This window comes from Chiloscyllium plagiosum, chromosome 30, assembly GCF_004010195.1.
Source record: "Chiloscyllium plagiosum isolate BGI_BamShark_2017 chromosome 30, ASM401019v2, whole genome shotgun sequence".
In the NCBI taxonomy this organism is placed as follows: domain Eukaryota; kingdom Metazoa; phylum Chordata; class Chondrichthyes; order Orectolobiformes; family Hemiscylliidae; genus Chiloscyllium; species Chiloscyllium plagiosum.
In genome coordinates this window covers 25,480,163-25,496,121 of record NC_057739.1, presented here as the reverse complement: position 1 = coordinate 25,496,121, position 15,959 = coordinate 25,480,163, and the positions used below count along the sequence as shown (strand labels likewise).

The following is a 15,959-nucleotide window of genomic DNA, read 5'->3' as shown; positions in this document are numbered from 1 at the left end:
TAAATAGATAAATTCAAATTTGGAATCTGAAATTGCAGTTGAGAGGATATTTTAAAGGCTTGAACGTGGGACCCTGGCCAGGAATGCATGAAAATAGTCAAGTCTGGATGTAAAAAGTTTTCAGCAACAAAAGAGTTGAGACAGAAGCAGAGCTCGATGACATAGGTGATGGTGTAGATAAAATGGTCAGGAACTCAACTTGGGGTCAGTTATGGCAGCCACATTGTGTACAGTTTGGTTCAGCCTCAGACAGTCATCATGGGGCGTGGCGAGATGGAGTGGTGCTGAAGGACTAGAGTTTATGGCAGGGGTCATAGGATATTTTAAGTTTGTCACCCTGCATAACATCAACTGAAAAACACTTCTGTGAATTCTGTATACTGTCTGAGTAGAGAAAACTAAAAATGTTTCTAATTGAAAAAGTTCTGTATCTATTTATTCATTTCCTTTCAAATAGGTCAAGAACTCATTCACATCTACATACATTATGGTAATGGAACGAATGGAATATTTGTTCCTACTTATATCAAAAAGACCATGGTATTTTCAATTTAGATTGCTTGGACATAACTTGCATGCCAAGAAAATGTCATAATTCTAATTGAAAGACGAATTGAAGTCATCTAAAATTTCTTGCGCACAGTTTAAACTATGGTGTGGAATTTCCAGTGCACCACTTGTTGAATGAAAGTGAAGTATTAAGATTTCAAAACAAGCATATTCAATTTTAACTCCTGGTGGGATATTTTTAACTATTGGGCCTTATTTGAATCAAGACATTCAGTTGCTCAGTTGTTTAAGCAGCGTTGACTGTTGTTGAACAATAAAAATTGAATGGCTTTGAGGCACTGGGTAGCCATGTTATCGAACTAATGAATAACAGAAGTTCAGATCTGCCTTGTAGGGCACACTAGAATATGTTCAGATTCCATTGCAGTCCCTTGCAGCATGAAATGCTGAGTTGTATTTATTAATTAGACTCTCACTGGAGCCTGTTCATTCACCACCGTGAAAAAGCTGCACACAGGTGGGAAATAGAGGTGTTCTATTTTAAATGCTCTGTCATTCAGTTCCTACTGATAGAAAGAACAACTTTAATGCTCCACCATGTGCAATGCTGCTATCTTAAATATTTCAATGTATACTTTTACAGGTAAGTTCAGTATTTATATGATATACTGAACAACTGTCTAAAAAGAGGTTTTAGTTTTAATTGATTTATGTTAGTAATAGATGATTATGCATAAGCAATTCATTTCTTTAAATATTTAATCAATTTTTTTTCCCTTAGTTCAGTTCAATATAAATAATAATCTTTGTCTAATTAAGCCTCATTTCTTTAATCACACTAGGATAAGAACTAGTCTTGAAATCAAAACTCAAGGGGCTTCCTCTCTGACCTATAACATTAATTGAAATTAAATAAATGATAATTCATTCAAAGTCTTTGAAAAGAACATTAATAAATATATACATCTTTGTTCAGAAAGATAAAGGTTGATGTATGAATTCCTGACGAATTCACTATTTTGTGTTTCTTTTAACAGTGATTGACAGATAATTCTGAGTATTGTTTCTGCATTCTGAACAATGTGGAGACAAAACAGCCCAACCCACACAGTTATGCTTGAGATTAACACATCTTCCAATGCAATATGAAAAATTTAATTAAGCTCAATTTTTGTTAGACTTTTAGCATTATCGTATTTAGTCACTTTACAGAATTGTTCTCCAAATCTCCTTCCTAATATTTCAAAGGAAGGAAAGACTTCATTAAGTAAGTGAGACAGTCTGTCCCTCCCTGCCATTCTCAACCTGCCAGCAGCCTTTGACACTATTGATTCCACAGACCTCCTACAAAATCCAGCAGGATGGGACTGCCCTTACCTGGTTCCATTCTTAACTATCCAGTCATACTCAAAGAATAGCCAGCAATGGCTTCTCTTCCCATTTCAGCACAGTTACCTCCAATATCGACCAAGGAACTATCATTGACCCCTTCTTGTTCCGCATTGATGTACTCTCCCTCAGTTACATTATCTGCAATACAACTTCGGTTTTCACATTTATGCTGATGACAACTTTCTCTCTTAACACTGCCACCACCTCTAAATTACCGGACTGCTTTTCTGATATTCACTAGTGGCTGAGCCACAGTATTCTGCGATTAAATGTTGGGAAGATGGAAACCATTGACTTTGATCACTGCCACAAACTCTGGTCTTTCAGTACCAATCCATCGCTCTCTATGAAGATTGCTTGAGGCCAAACTCTACACAACCTGGCTGCCATAATTGGCCCCAAATTGAGCTCCTTACCATTTTATCTGCACTATCACCAAGATCACCTATGTCATCTGGCTCTGCCTCTGCTTCAACTCTTTCATTGCTGAAACCTTACACAAGTCTTTGTTACATCCAGACTTGACTATTCTCATGCATTCTGGGCCACCGTTCCACATTTTATCCCTTGTAAGTTTGAGGTCAACCAAAACTCTGCTGCCCACCTTTTACCTCTTTGAAGTAAAATTCCTAATTTCATGTCCAAATCATCAAATTAAGCTTAAACTTGAATCAAGACCAAGACAGCTGCTTAAAAAAAATCCCAGTTCTGTTTTGTTTCAATGCTCATGCAATAAAAATGTAAAAGCAATTGCTTTTTTTATCATCTGCCCTGATATAATGTATAAGTGTTAACCCATTAAATATATCTTTCTTGATTTCATGTGCCATCTAGTTCTTCCAGTTTTAAATTCATTGTGACGATACTATGGCTTTAAGAGGTGTATTTTGTCCAGCTTTTTCTAAACTAAAGGAAGGTTGAGACAGAGGTTCCAAGTGGTCAGCTCAAAGCTAATAAAGTAAGCAGCTGGTATGGCCTTGGTCTTTTTAAAATTTGGAACAATAGAAGCAGCTGAAATGGGTGGCGGGATGGTGATGGGTTGGGGGAGGTGGTCAACCTCCCAGAGAACCAGGATTTTCAATTTCAGCTTTTGGCAGTTGCTGGGGTCATGAAGCTGGATGTGGAAGCTCTTATTCCTCTCTCTGTGACATCTACAAGCTAGGCTTCTCTGCCTGCTGCTAGAATTGCATCTGAGACTATCTGTTTTACTGAACTTGCCTTTGCCATAGGGGTGTTTTAGGGATGTTACTATATTGGAAGAGTTAATTACTAATAGTAAATACATATTTTGTTAAGCATTTCAATAGAGTTACAGTTATGCTTTTTTATTTGTCTGTGTTTGATCAATCAAAAATTGCATCAGGAACACATTGCATTACAATTACCTTTGAAATAAGAAAACCTTTTAGGGTTTAGGCTATCTTAATGTATTTTGGGAGGGTTTGGTCTGGTCCATAAGAACTGAAAGGTGTTGTTTCTCATGTTTTAATTTGTTTAATATAATTGTATCTTTTTTTTTAATATGAAATAATGCATAATTGCAAAAGTATACTAACAATCTTAAGAGCAGGATATTAGGAAATGACCATTGTGACAACAGTTATTTTTAAAAACATACTAGAGCAATGCAAATATGAGGGTAACATAAATACAAAAAACTGAAGAAGGCATGTTTCTGTAATTTAAAATTGAACATTTTGAGTTCTGGAAGAAGGAATTTTGTTGGTATGAGTTTTAGTGCTTGGAAATCTGGGTGCTGTTTTTCTGTCCCAACAACAATTCTTTTGGAGTGTCATGCATTGTGATGAAAGAACAAAGAACAAAGAAAATTTACAGCCTAGGAGCAGGCCCTTCGGCCCTCCAAGCCTGAGCCGATCCAAATGTACTGTCTAAACCTGTTGGTCAATTCGTAAACATCTGTATCCCTCTGCTCCCCACCTACACAAGCATCTGTCCAGACGCATCTTAAATGAATCTACCGTGCCTGCATCTACCACCACTGCTGGCAACGCGTTCCAAACACCCACCACCCTCTGTGTGAAGTGCTTGCCGCATGTATCCCCCTTAAACTTTCCACCTCTCACCTTGAAAGCATGACCTCTCGTTATTGAATCCTTCACCCTGGGAAAAAGCTTGTCTCTATCCACCCTGGCATACTGTATGCCTTCTTGACCACTCTATCCACCTGTGCAGCAACCTTCAGGGTACAATGGACCTGCACTCCCAGATCTCTCTGCCCATCAACTTTTCCCTAGTCTCTTCCATTCATTGTATAATTCGCTCTAGAATTAGACTTGCCTAAATACATCACCTCACATTTGTCTGGATTGAACGCCATCTGCCACTTTTCTGCCCAACTCTCCAGTCTATCTATCCTCCTGTAGTCTCTGACAGGCCCTTATGCTTTCTGCTACTCCACCAATCTTTGTGTCATCTGCAAACTTGCTGGTCATGCCTGCAGTGCCCTCTTCTAGATCTTCTCGGATTAAAGATGTGCTGTTGTTTATATGTTTAAAGACTATAATCATAACACATTATTCAACACTTTTAATATCTCATTTGAAAGAGCTAATGTTTGGCAAATAGTTTGTATTAATGTATTTGGACAAATTGGACAGGCAGGAGTCTGGAAGGACACAGCAAGCCAGGCTGCATCAGGAGATGGAGAAGTCGATGTTTCGGATGTAACCCTTCTTCAGGACTGGGGGGTGGGTGTAGGGGGAGCTACACATAAAGGGGGTGGCAGGGGCAAGGTGGTGATAGGTGAAGATAGGCAGAGGGTATGACCCGATTGGTCAATGGGAGGAATGAATCCAGTAGGGGCTGGGAGGGGGAGGAGCTGGGAAGGGAGTCAGGGAATGGGAAGAGAGGTTATATTAAATTGGAGAACTCAATGTTGAGTCCTCCGGGCTGTAGACGACCCAGGAGGAAGTTGGGGTGTTGCTCCAATTTGCAGTTTGGTTTGCAGTGGCCAAGCATGGTCATGTCAGAAAGGGAAGGGGAATTAAAATGGGCGGTGCCTGGGAGGTCTGGTTGGCCCCTATGGTCCGGCTGAGATGCTCGGCAAACAGTTCCCTAAGTTTACGTTTGGTCTCCCCGATGTAGGGAAGACCACTTTGAGAGCAGCTGATGCAGTAAACTAGGTTGGAAGTCAGGCAGGTGAACCTCTGTCTAGAAGGACTGTGTTGGCCCCAGGATGGATGTGAGGGAGGAGGTGTACTGGCATGTTTTGCATCTTTTCCGGTTGCAGGGGAAGGTACCTTGGGGTTTGGGTGGCGTTCGTGGGTAGAGTGGTGCAGACCAAGGACTATGAAAGGGAATGGTCCTTGTGGAAGGCAGAGAGGGGTGTGGAGGGGAAGATATTCTTGGGGTGGGGTCAAGTTGGAGTTGGTGCAAGTTTTTAAGATGATGCATTGGATGTGGAGACTGGGAGGGTGGTACGTGAGGACAAGTGGAACTCTGCCTTTATTGCATTTGGAGCGGGGGGAATTTACAGCAGTGGAATGGGGAATGGCGGTCGTGTGGTGGAGGGCTTTCTGGATGACAAAGGGAAGAAAAGCTGTTCGAAATAGGTGGACATCTGGGATGTTTTGGAGTGGAATGTCTCCTCGTCTGAGCAGATGCAGTAGAGGCATTGGGAGAATGGGATGGAGTTCTTGCAGGATACTGGGTGGGAGGAAGTGTAGTCTCGGTAGTTGTGGGAGTCTGTGGGCAGAGGCTGAACGCCAACTCTCCAACACCATGTCCTTCCTCCCCCTTGCCCACGACCCCACTGCGACCCATCATGCCAAAATCACTCACTGTCTGTGCCCTCATTGCCTCCAGTGATCCCCCCTCCACTGCCTCCAAACTCACAGCTCCCCAGAACTGCCCAGTTCTACCTGCTCCCCCAGATCCACAATCCCAACTACAGTGGAGGCAACGGCCTAGTGGTATTATTGTTGGACTGTTAATCCAGAGACCCAGTAATGTTCTGGGGACCCAGGTTCAAATCCCTCTACGACAGATGGTGGGATTTGAATCCAATAAATGTCTGGAATTAAGAGTCGAATGATGACCATGAATCCATTGTCAATTGTTGGGAAAATCCATCTGGTTCACTAATGCCCTTTAGGGAAGGAAACTGCCATCCTTATCTGGTCTGGCCTACATGTGACTACAGACCCACAGGAATGTGGTTGACTCTTAACTGCTGTCTGGGCAATTAGGGGTGGGTAATAAACACTGGCCTAGCCAGCGGCTCCCTTGACTCGTGAATAAATAATTTTTAAAAACTACCCGGCCGACCCATTCTCCTGCCCCACTGAACTCATCTCATCCAACCTCGACTTCAGCTTTTTCCCTCTCGGTTCAGGCACTTCCCACCTACATCCACAACACCCACCACACCATCCATCTCTCCAGTAATTTCCAGTTCCCCGGCCCCCAGTGCTTTATCTTCACTGTGGACGTGCAGTCCTTATACACATCCATACCCCTCGAGGATGGCCTCCAGGCCCTCCGCTTCCTCCTCTCCACCGGACCCAACCCGTCCCCCTCCACCACCTCATCAGAATGTTCCTCACCCTTAACAGCTTTTCCTTTAACTACTCCCATTTCCTCCAAATCCAAGAGCACCATGGGCACCCGGATGGGCCCCAGCTATGCCTGCCTCTTTGTCGGCTATGTCAAGCAGTCCCTCTTCAGTGCCTACACAGGCCCTGTGCCCCAACTCTTCCATCATTCTATCGATGACTGCATCAGCTCAGTGTCCTGCACCCGGGCTGAACTGGAGCAGTTCATCAACTTTGCCCAAATTTCCACCCTGCCCTCAAATTCACTTGTTCCACCTCCGACACTTCCTTCTCCTTTCTTGACCTCTCTACTTCCATCTCTGGCGAGAGTCTCCAGGCGGACATTTACTACAAACGCACACACCATAACTACCTGGGCCAGACCACCTCCCACCCGGTATCCTGCAAGAACTCAATCCCGTTCTCCCAGTTCTTCTACCTCCACAAGCATCTGCTTGGACGAGAAGACATTCCACTCCCAAGCATCCCAGATGTCCACCTATTTCAAACAAGAATGCATTCCGCCGCACTACCTCCTTTCCCCGTTCCACTGCTCTAATCCCCCTTGTCCTCACCTACCAGTCTCCGCAACCAACCCATCATCCTTAAAAACTTCTGCCAACTCCAACTAGACCCCACCACCAAGAATATCTTGCCCTCCCCACCCCTCTCTGCCTTCCGCAATGACCGTTCCCTTTGACAGTCCTTGATTTGCACCACTCTTCCCACCAACCCCAACACCCCCCAAGCCCCAGGTACATTCTCCTTCAACCAAAAAAAAAATCTAAAACCTGGTGGTACACCCCCCCCGCCCCGCCTCCATCCAGGGTTCTAAACAGTCCTTCTGGGTGAGACAGAGGTTCATCTGCCTCTAGTTTACTGCATCAGGTACTCCCGATGTGGTCTTCTCTACGTCAGGGAGACCAAACGTAAACTTAAAGAACGGTTTGCCAAGCATCTCAATCAAGCCCGCAGGGGCCGACCAGACCTCCCAGTCAACGCTCATTTCAATCCCCCTTCCCATTCCCTTTCCGAACAATGCCTCATCTTCCACCTGGGTAGCCTACAGCCCAGAGGACTCAACATTGAGTTCTCCAACTTAAAATAACCTCTGTTCCCATCCCACAACTCCCTTCCCAGCCCCTTCCCTTCCCTTCCAACCCTCCCAGTCCCCTATTGGATTCATTCCTCCCATTGACCAACTAAGTCATACCCTCTGCCTGTCTTCACCTATCCCCACTTCACCACCTTGCCTCACCATCCCTTTTATCTGCAGCTCCCCTTACGCCAACCCCCAGTCCTGAAGAAGGGTTACATCTGAAATGTCGGCTTCTCCACCATCTGATGCTGCTTGTGTTCTTCCAGCCTGCTGCCTGTTTACTTTGGATTCCAGCATCTGCAGTTTTTTTGGTCTCTAACCAAGTGTATTTGGACAAAGCATGCTACTTTTGTCTTCTATCCCAAATCCCCTTTCTTTATTTGAGGAGTCTCCTTCATGATTGGTAATCATTTCCTCAGCCAACTCCAGGACTGTTCTATTTTCCCTTCATGTAGTCAGTCTACCACTTGTCAGTTTGAAATGTGCTCATTTTACTTTGCCACCTTCATATCCATCCTGATCTCTGTTACCTCAGCAGGGAATTGATAACTTTCTAGAAATAGAATCCTCTTCCTTACTGCACTCCACCTCTTCATGCGAATGCATTTTATAACTTAAGATGTTAACTTTACAGACCTCATAACACAAAAAAATAGAAGAAATTGGAGAGAGGGTAATGAGAAACTAAGAAAAGGATACATAAATTTATTTTAGAAAGGGGACTAGATAATTTATATGATAATAACAATCATCAAAACAAGATGACTGAGTTCAAGGAACAATAGATTGCACTTGGAATCATAAAAAATTCAAAGTACAATACAAATAAAAATATGTACATCTAATAAAAATAAGAAACAATAACACACCAAGCTACCTCTTGGACTGTATCTTCAATAACTTGTTCATCAGAATCTTGCACTGAGACTGATTACCTTGATGTTTCAAATTTTTGGAGGACGAATTCCAACTGTCAGAGTTCAAATGTTGTACTTTTACATGGGAAAATCACAGAATTTCATCGTACAGGATGACCCTGTTGGACTAGGTCTTTGGTAGAGTTGTCCAATTAGTCCCATTCCCATTCTCCATACCATGTTTTAGATTGACTATCACCTGATGAAGGAGCTTCACTCCGAAAGCTAGTGTGATTAGATTAGATTACATTAGATTACATTAGATTAGATTACATTACAGTGTGGAAACAGGCCCTTCGGCCCAACAAGTCCACACCGACCCGCCGAAGCGGAACCCACTGATACCCCTACATTTACCCCTTACCGAACACTACGGGCAATTTAGCATGGCCAATTCACCTGACCTGCACATCTTTGGACTGTGGGAGGAAACCGGAGCACCCGGAGGAAACCCACGCAGACACAGGGAGAACGTGCAAATTCCACACAGTCAGTCACCTGAGGCAGGAATTGAACCCGGGTAGCAGTGCTAACCACTGTGCCACCGTGCCGCCCATACCGTGTGCTTCCAATTAAACCTGTTGGACTATAACCTGGTGTTGTGTGATTTTTAACTTAATGTTTTAGATTAGATTAGATTCCCTACAGTGTGAAAACAGGCCCTTCAGCCCAACAAGTCCACAATGATCCTCCGAAGAGTAACCCACCCAGACCCCTTTCCCGCTGACTAATGCACCTAACACTATGGGCAATTTAGCATGGCCAATTCACCTGACCTGCACATTTCTGTCCCCCAAGGTTTGCAAATTTTCAATTTCCTATCTACATTCCTTTAATAACTACTCCTGAAGCTGCTTCTCCCATCCTTTCAGTCATAGCAATTTTCTCCTTAAAATAAATTCTCTTGTTGATATTTTGTCAATTATTTATATCTGTGTCCTCTGGTTACCAACCCACCCACTGGTTTGCCCTTATTTACTCTATCAGTAGCTTCATAATTTTAAACTTCTCTAATAAGTTTCCTCTAACCTTCTGTGCTCTCAGCAGAACAATCTGAGATTTTCTTGTTTCTCTACATATCTCACCACCAATTTTATTCTGGCAGATCTCTGTGCTTTCTCCAAGACCTTGACATCCTTTGTTGCTTTTTGTTCTAGTATTTCTTTCATATTTTTGCTGTAAAAATATTCAGGGTGTATGTCCTTCAAGGTACTCCCTGTGAGAGTGAGTCAAGTTCAGCCAATTATCCATTTTTTAAAAATCCTGTCCTCAGAATTCTTGTCAATAGCCCTTTATTTTCCAATGCTTTGAAATTGCTTTTTATTGTGTATTGAGAATATTAATGATATCCTGTAACAAAATTTAATTGTCACAACTCGGGTCTGTTCAGGGATGAGCATTTACACTGCTTTTGGAGATTTTTTTGTGGAAAACTGCAGCAATCCGGCATAAAATCAAGCTACATCATATCTGGAAATGCACCAAATTTGTCAAGGGATGTGCTACTGCCCCAAAACACTTGGCCTAGTTAATTCTGGGAAGTCATTGTTTTCAAAAAAAGAACTTTGGTCCTCTGGCTGAACCATGTGAAAATATATATGCCATTTTAAAGCATTTGTAATGTTATAAAAGTGTTCTGAAAATGAATTAACCACCAATGTATTAATAGAAAGGAAGTGGAGCCATCATAAATACAATGAAGACAAAGGCAAATCCTGCAATGAAGACTGTGTACAAGTTTGTAAGTTGACAATTTTAATATGGTTGAGTAAGATGGAACGTAAAAATCTATTAATTTCAATAAATTGTTCATGATGATTATATGTAAATAAATGGAAAACGCTGATATTTATTAGGATGACTTGTATCGAGCTGATGTGTAACTTCAGTGACTGTACAGTCAAATGTTAGTAAGTGAAGAGGTACACTTACCTTGGGGAAATTTCAAAAACTCATCAGCAATATTGTCAGCGATTTTAGTTGTTTGGAGTTGGAATGCTACCAAGTTGCTAAGGAAGTACTTCTCTGGCTGCTGATTGAACCCTCGTTCAAAGAACAATGGATTCTGTTTGCCTCAAGATGCTTTGTAATATTTCCATGACCAGGTGAGGCCTTTCTCTCTAAGGATGTATGATTTGGTGTCTCCATCTTCCCAAAGTCTATAATTGCAGTAGGAGTGGAAGATAACAACATAGGAGGTTGAGAAGTAATTTGAGGCAGGAGAGTAGAGAATGCTAAAGTGAGATTTAACAGAAGTTTCTTTTATAGTGAAACAGGCTTTTGATTGGACAAAAAGGAAAAGATTATTTCCTGTTATTCAGGAGTCAGAAGAGGAATTACCCATTGGAACTTTCTCTGATAAAGTGAGGAAAAGAATGAAACATTGTCTTACATTGGAAATCGTTAGAAAATTGAGTCACTCTTGCAGGGTACACTACAACATCAAAGGAAAATGGATTAACTGTTTAATGCAGATCAGTAGATTGTCCAAGAAAGTAGCCATTCCAAACACAATTAACTGATGTGCCATTAAAATGATTCTTGTCAAGTTGATATCGATATTAAGTGGTATCTCCAGCCTGGGTGGTCATTTGGGGATAGACTATTGGTGCTTCTTCCAAGATTGCCTATGAGCTTTTCATTCACGTGCTGAACTGACTAACTAGGCGACTGTAGATATTAACAATAAAAGAATAGTACAGGTGTCTTTGTAGAATGTGTAAAAGCTCTTAAGGGACGATTTTGACCTCATTTATAAACTCCTGTACTGAATTCATTGTTAAGTCACTGTAGTAAATGATTGAGATTATGACATGGAATGCAAAATTGGTATGCGCTGGCAGAAGTAATAAAGCTTGAAAACCTAACTGTGCTTATCATTAAACATTTGGAAAAGACTTTTTATAAGCACGTTTGGTGCAACTGAGCTAATTGCTTTATGAATTAGCTTAGCACTTGCATATATGTGTATTTCACCCTTCAACATTTGCATCCATTTAAACTTCTGTTTCTAGCTCAAGGGCTGAACCTTTTTTGCTGCAAAGCACTTTGTGACAAAGGCGATTCTTTTGCAGGGTACTTCATCTGTACTTCTCTATCTGAATCGTTTCTACTTCTCAAGATATTGGGGCAGATCAGCAGATCTTTAGTGCTGATGAAAAGTCAGTAATCTGAAACATTAATTCTGATTCTGTGTTTATAAAGATGCTGCCTCACCTGCAGAGTACTTCCAGCATTTTCTGTTCTTATTTTAGGTTTCCAGCATCCACAATATTTTGCTTTTGTATTAACAAAAGTTTCACTTGCCATGAATCAACCATTTCAGTTATTTTACTGTAGAGGTTTTCATTTTAATCGTGATCAAGTACTGACTTCAATAGTAATCCGTGTACAAACTTTGAAATGTCCATCAGTATTTAAAAGTTTGCAGTTTTTATTCTGTATATTTTCTCTTCTTGGATTGTTCCAAAGTGATGGAACTGAAATGGGTTAACAATCTTGTTGCCATTGGAGACAAATGAAGTGCTATGAAGAGGTTTTAAGTTGAATTCTCTTCTGCAATTCCAGGCAAAAGATCATGCAAAAATGGGAATAAAAGAAGTGAAAAATCGTTTGAAGCAAAAGGTAACTTTTTTTCTTCTCACAAAGTGTTCTGCATTAAGTACTAAACCAGTGCATGTATTTTCTGATCAATATGAAATTGTTTGAAGCACTGTTATGACCACACTTGAAAATGCATTAACAGAGACAATATTGAGTGGGCTTTTAGAAAAATATGGATAGCTGCCCAAGGCCTTTTAACTCAAAAATATTCCTTTGTTTCTACCTGAGTTTTACTGTTAATGTCCGAGCAGATGGGTAAAGCATTAGTGATATGGTGGGTAAAGCTTTCTCTTTTATGCTCAGCAACAAGCTTTAATTTGAACATCACAAGTGCATCCCGACTGGACTGTTACTGATGTTTCCATTTATTACAGTTCTGAACTTTGTGGTCTAAATGAGAATATCAATTAGTGACTTATTATGGTCAGTTTGCATCCGATACACTATAGTTCAGTTGATAAAATGTTGAGACTACCCAAACTAATTCATTTTGGATTCTTTATCCTATCTCTAAATAGATCTAGATGCAAAAATTCTGAGCCATTTGGAAGTGTGCTAAAATAGTACAGCTTCACAGAAATATGATCAAACAATATCAAAGATGGAAGCTATTAATAGGAAGGGGCAAAGCCAAGAAGTGATTGCCAACAGAATTTTGGTATTTTATGAGAAACAATTACTTAGGATGCAATTAATAGTCTCAGGGAAAAATGTGCATTGATTTAGAAGTGTCAGCATGGAATTATTAATGAAAAGTCTGTCTGTCTAGCTAGGGTTTTTGAAGTGGTAGAAAAGAAAGCTGATGAGGGAATAGCTAATGTTTGTGGTGTGCATAGACTTCCAAATTGTGTTCAACACAGTGCCACATACAGACTTATGGGAAAAGTTACAGGTCAGGAAATAAAAGGTACAAAATCAATTATGTATACAAAATTGATTGAGGGATAGGAAGCAGAGAGTAAAGGTTAATGGGTACTTTTTGAGCTGGAAGAATGTTTTGTGGTGGAGTTCCCTAGGTTCAGTATTGGGACACTTGCTTTTCCAGATTAATGATCTAGACAAACTGTGTGGACAACACAAAACTGAAGAGAATTGTAATCTCTGTGGAGGGCAGTAGAGAACTTCAACAGGACATTGACACCTTGATAAAATAGGCAAATAGTTAGCAGATGGGGTTCAGTGCGGAGAAGGTAAGGTGATGCACTTTGGTACAAAGAACACAAGATACATTATATTCTAAAGGTACTATTCTAAAGGGTGTGCAGGGACAAAACAACCTGGAGGCATATGTAAATAAATCAGTAAAAGTGCAGGCCAGATAGAAAGAACTGCTCATAAAGCGTGTATAAAAGCTTAAAGGTGATTTGATAAAAGTTTACAAAATCATGAGACTTGGGTTGGATAGGGAGAAGCTGTTGCCACTTGTAAACAGATCAAGAACCAGAAGGCACAGTTCTAATGTATTTTGCAAAAGAAACAAGTGCAAGGTAAGAGAAAACCTTTACATTGTGAATGAATAATAGCAAATACACTGGCATCATAAGCATTTTTTTCATGTAATCCATGAAACTTCAAGAACAGTCAGATATCATTTGCTTCCAGTTAGCTTATGTGAGTCATGTGACCATACTCTTGGTGGTACCTGACTTAGAATTTTGCAATAAAAGCAGATAAATTAACCTCTCGAGTGAACACCAATCTCACCAACTAAAAGTATGTAAAAATATTGAAAGAAACAAATCCTGAAAATAAATCCGTCAATAATTACATTCAGACTTCCTTTCATAGACTCTAAGTATTGAAGTTTGCCACAATGCATAATTTAACAAATATTTTATTAAAAAGTAATATTTTCTTCACATTTCAAAAATGTTTCCTTGTTGCAAATGTATTAGAAACTTGCTCTGTACTGGAAACAGTTTATACAAAAGTATCTACTTTAATAATATCACTCTTAAAGTCCAGTTCTCTAGTTCATCTTTCTCCAAAGTCTCTCCAATATGCTGAAGTTTGTGGCTGGATGATCCTGAGTACTGTGTTTTTGTGATGTTCTTTTGAACATAATGCTTTAAAAAACTAAGCAAACTTTAATTAAAATAGAATCCTTGTAAGACCATAAGGTGTAGAAGCAGAAGGAGGTCATTGAGACCATCAAATTTGCTTCTGTATTTACTGAGACCATAGGTGATTTGATAATCCTCAACTTTCCTCCATGACTGTCAATTCCCCACTGATTAACACTCTCTGTATTTCAGCCTGAATGTACTTAATGACCAGCTTTGACAACCCTCTGCAGTAAAGAATTCCACTGGTCCACTATCCTCAGAAAGAAGATATTCCTTCTCACCTCTGTCTTAAATGTGTCAGATTATTCCCTGTTATTCCAAGATCATGCTCTCTGATCCTAGGACCTCCCAAAAGGTGAAACAACCTCTCTGCACCTATCCTGTCAAATCCCCTAAGAATCTTGCATGTTTCAATAAGGGAATGTCTCATTTTTCTAAACTCCAATGAGTGTAGGCTCAACCTACTCATCCTTTTCTCATAGGGCAGTTCCTCTATAGCCGGTATAAACCTAGTGAACCTTCTTTGGGGACCACCTGCAATGTCACTACTCTCCTTATATCAGGAGTCCTGGTATGCTTCATTAGCAATTTGTTAAAACTTAACTTCATGGAACTTACATTATAAGTCCCAGTTTGTCCATCAGGATTTTTCTATCAAAACTAAAATGCTAAACTTTAGTGCTATGTACACCAATTGTAAGTTAAAATTCTGACTCCACTTGCCTCTTGCCTTGCTAGACTCACCTCAGTCGAAAGGCTGTTGAATGTAGCAATGATTGTTTTGGGGATGGGAGGGTAGGTATGCGATAGAGTTAGGCCCGCTGGCCCTGAAAGCAGAACATTAGTGGTCACTAAGGCAGGGTTGGGGAGTATATAGAGTTCCAAGATCTGCTTTGGTTCTCTGGGACTTAGCCCAATTCAATGGTGACATGGTAAATGGTTTCAATATCCCTAAAAGTGCTAAACATATCTTTGTTGATAGTGCATGCCAAGAGAGTGTTTTAAGAAGACATTAATACAAATTATTAAATGACCACCTTGGGCAGCAATTAGAGTCATAGAGATGTACAGCATGAAAACAGACCCTTCGGTCCAACCCGTCCATGCTGACCAGTTTCCCAACCCAATCTAGTCCCACCTGCCATCACACGGGCCATATCCCTCCAAACCCTTCCTATTCATATACCCATCCAAATGCCTCTTAAATGTTGCAATTGTACCAGCCTCCACCACATCCTATGGCAGCTCATTCCATACACGTACCACCCTCTGCGTGAAAAAGTTGCCCCTTAGGTCTCTTTTATATCTTTCCCCTCTCACCCTAAACCTATGCCCTCTAGTTCTGGACTCCCCGACCCCAGGGAAAAGACTTTGTCCTTTATCCTATCCATGCCCCTCATAATTTTGTAAACCTCAATAAGGTTACCCCTCAGCCTCTGACGCTCCAAGGAAAACAGCCCTAGCCTGTTCAGCCTCTCCCTGTAGCTCAGATCCTCCAACCTTGGCAACATCCTTATCCATGCCCCTCATAATTTTGTAAACCTCAATAAGGTTACCCCTCAGCCTCTGACGCTCCAAGGAAAACAGCCCTAGCCTGTTCAGCCTCTCCCTGTAGCTCAGATCCTCCAACCTTCCAACAATGGCCTAACCAATGTCCTGTACAGCCGCAACATGACCTCCCAACTCCTGTACTCAATACTCTGACCAATAAAGGAAAGCATACCAAACGCCGCCTTCACTATCCTATCTACCTGTGACTCCACTTTCAAGGAGCTATGAACCTGCACTCCAAGGTCTCTCTGTTCAGCAACACTCCCTA

The 15,959-nt window shown here is 41.0% G+C and overlaps 1 protein-coding gene across 6 annotated transcripts in view; it reads left to right on the top strand.

The window, feature by feature from the left end:
• Positions 1–15,959, top strand: part of dennd1a (DENN/MADD domain containing 1A) — a 523,293-nt gene that overhangs the window by 436,709 nt on the left and 70,625 nt on the right. For all 6 annotated transcript variants that reach the window (XM_043720138.1, XM_043720136.1, XM_043720140.1 and 3 more), the window contains 2 exons: positions 10,141–10,212; positions 12,039–12,095. In XM_043720138.1, coding sequence (XP_043576073.1) covers positions 10,141–10,212; positions 12,039–12,095 — 129 coding nt within the window. The remainder of the gene's footprint in view (positions 1–10,140; positions 10,213–12,038; positions 12,096–15,959) is intronic.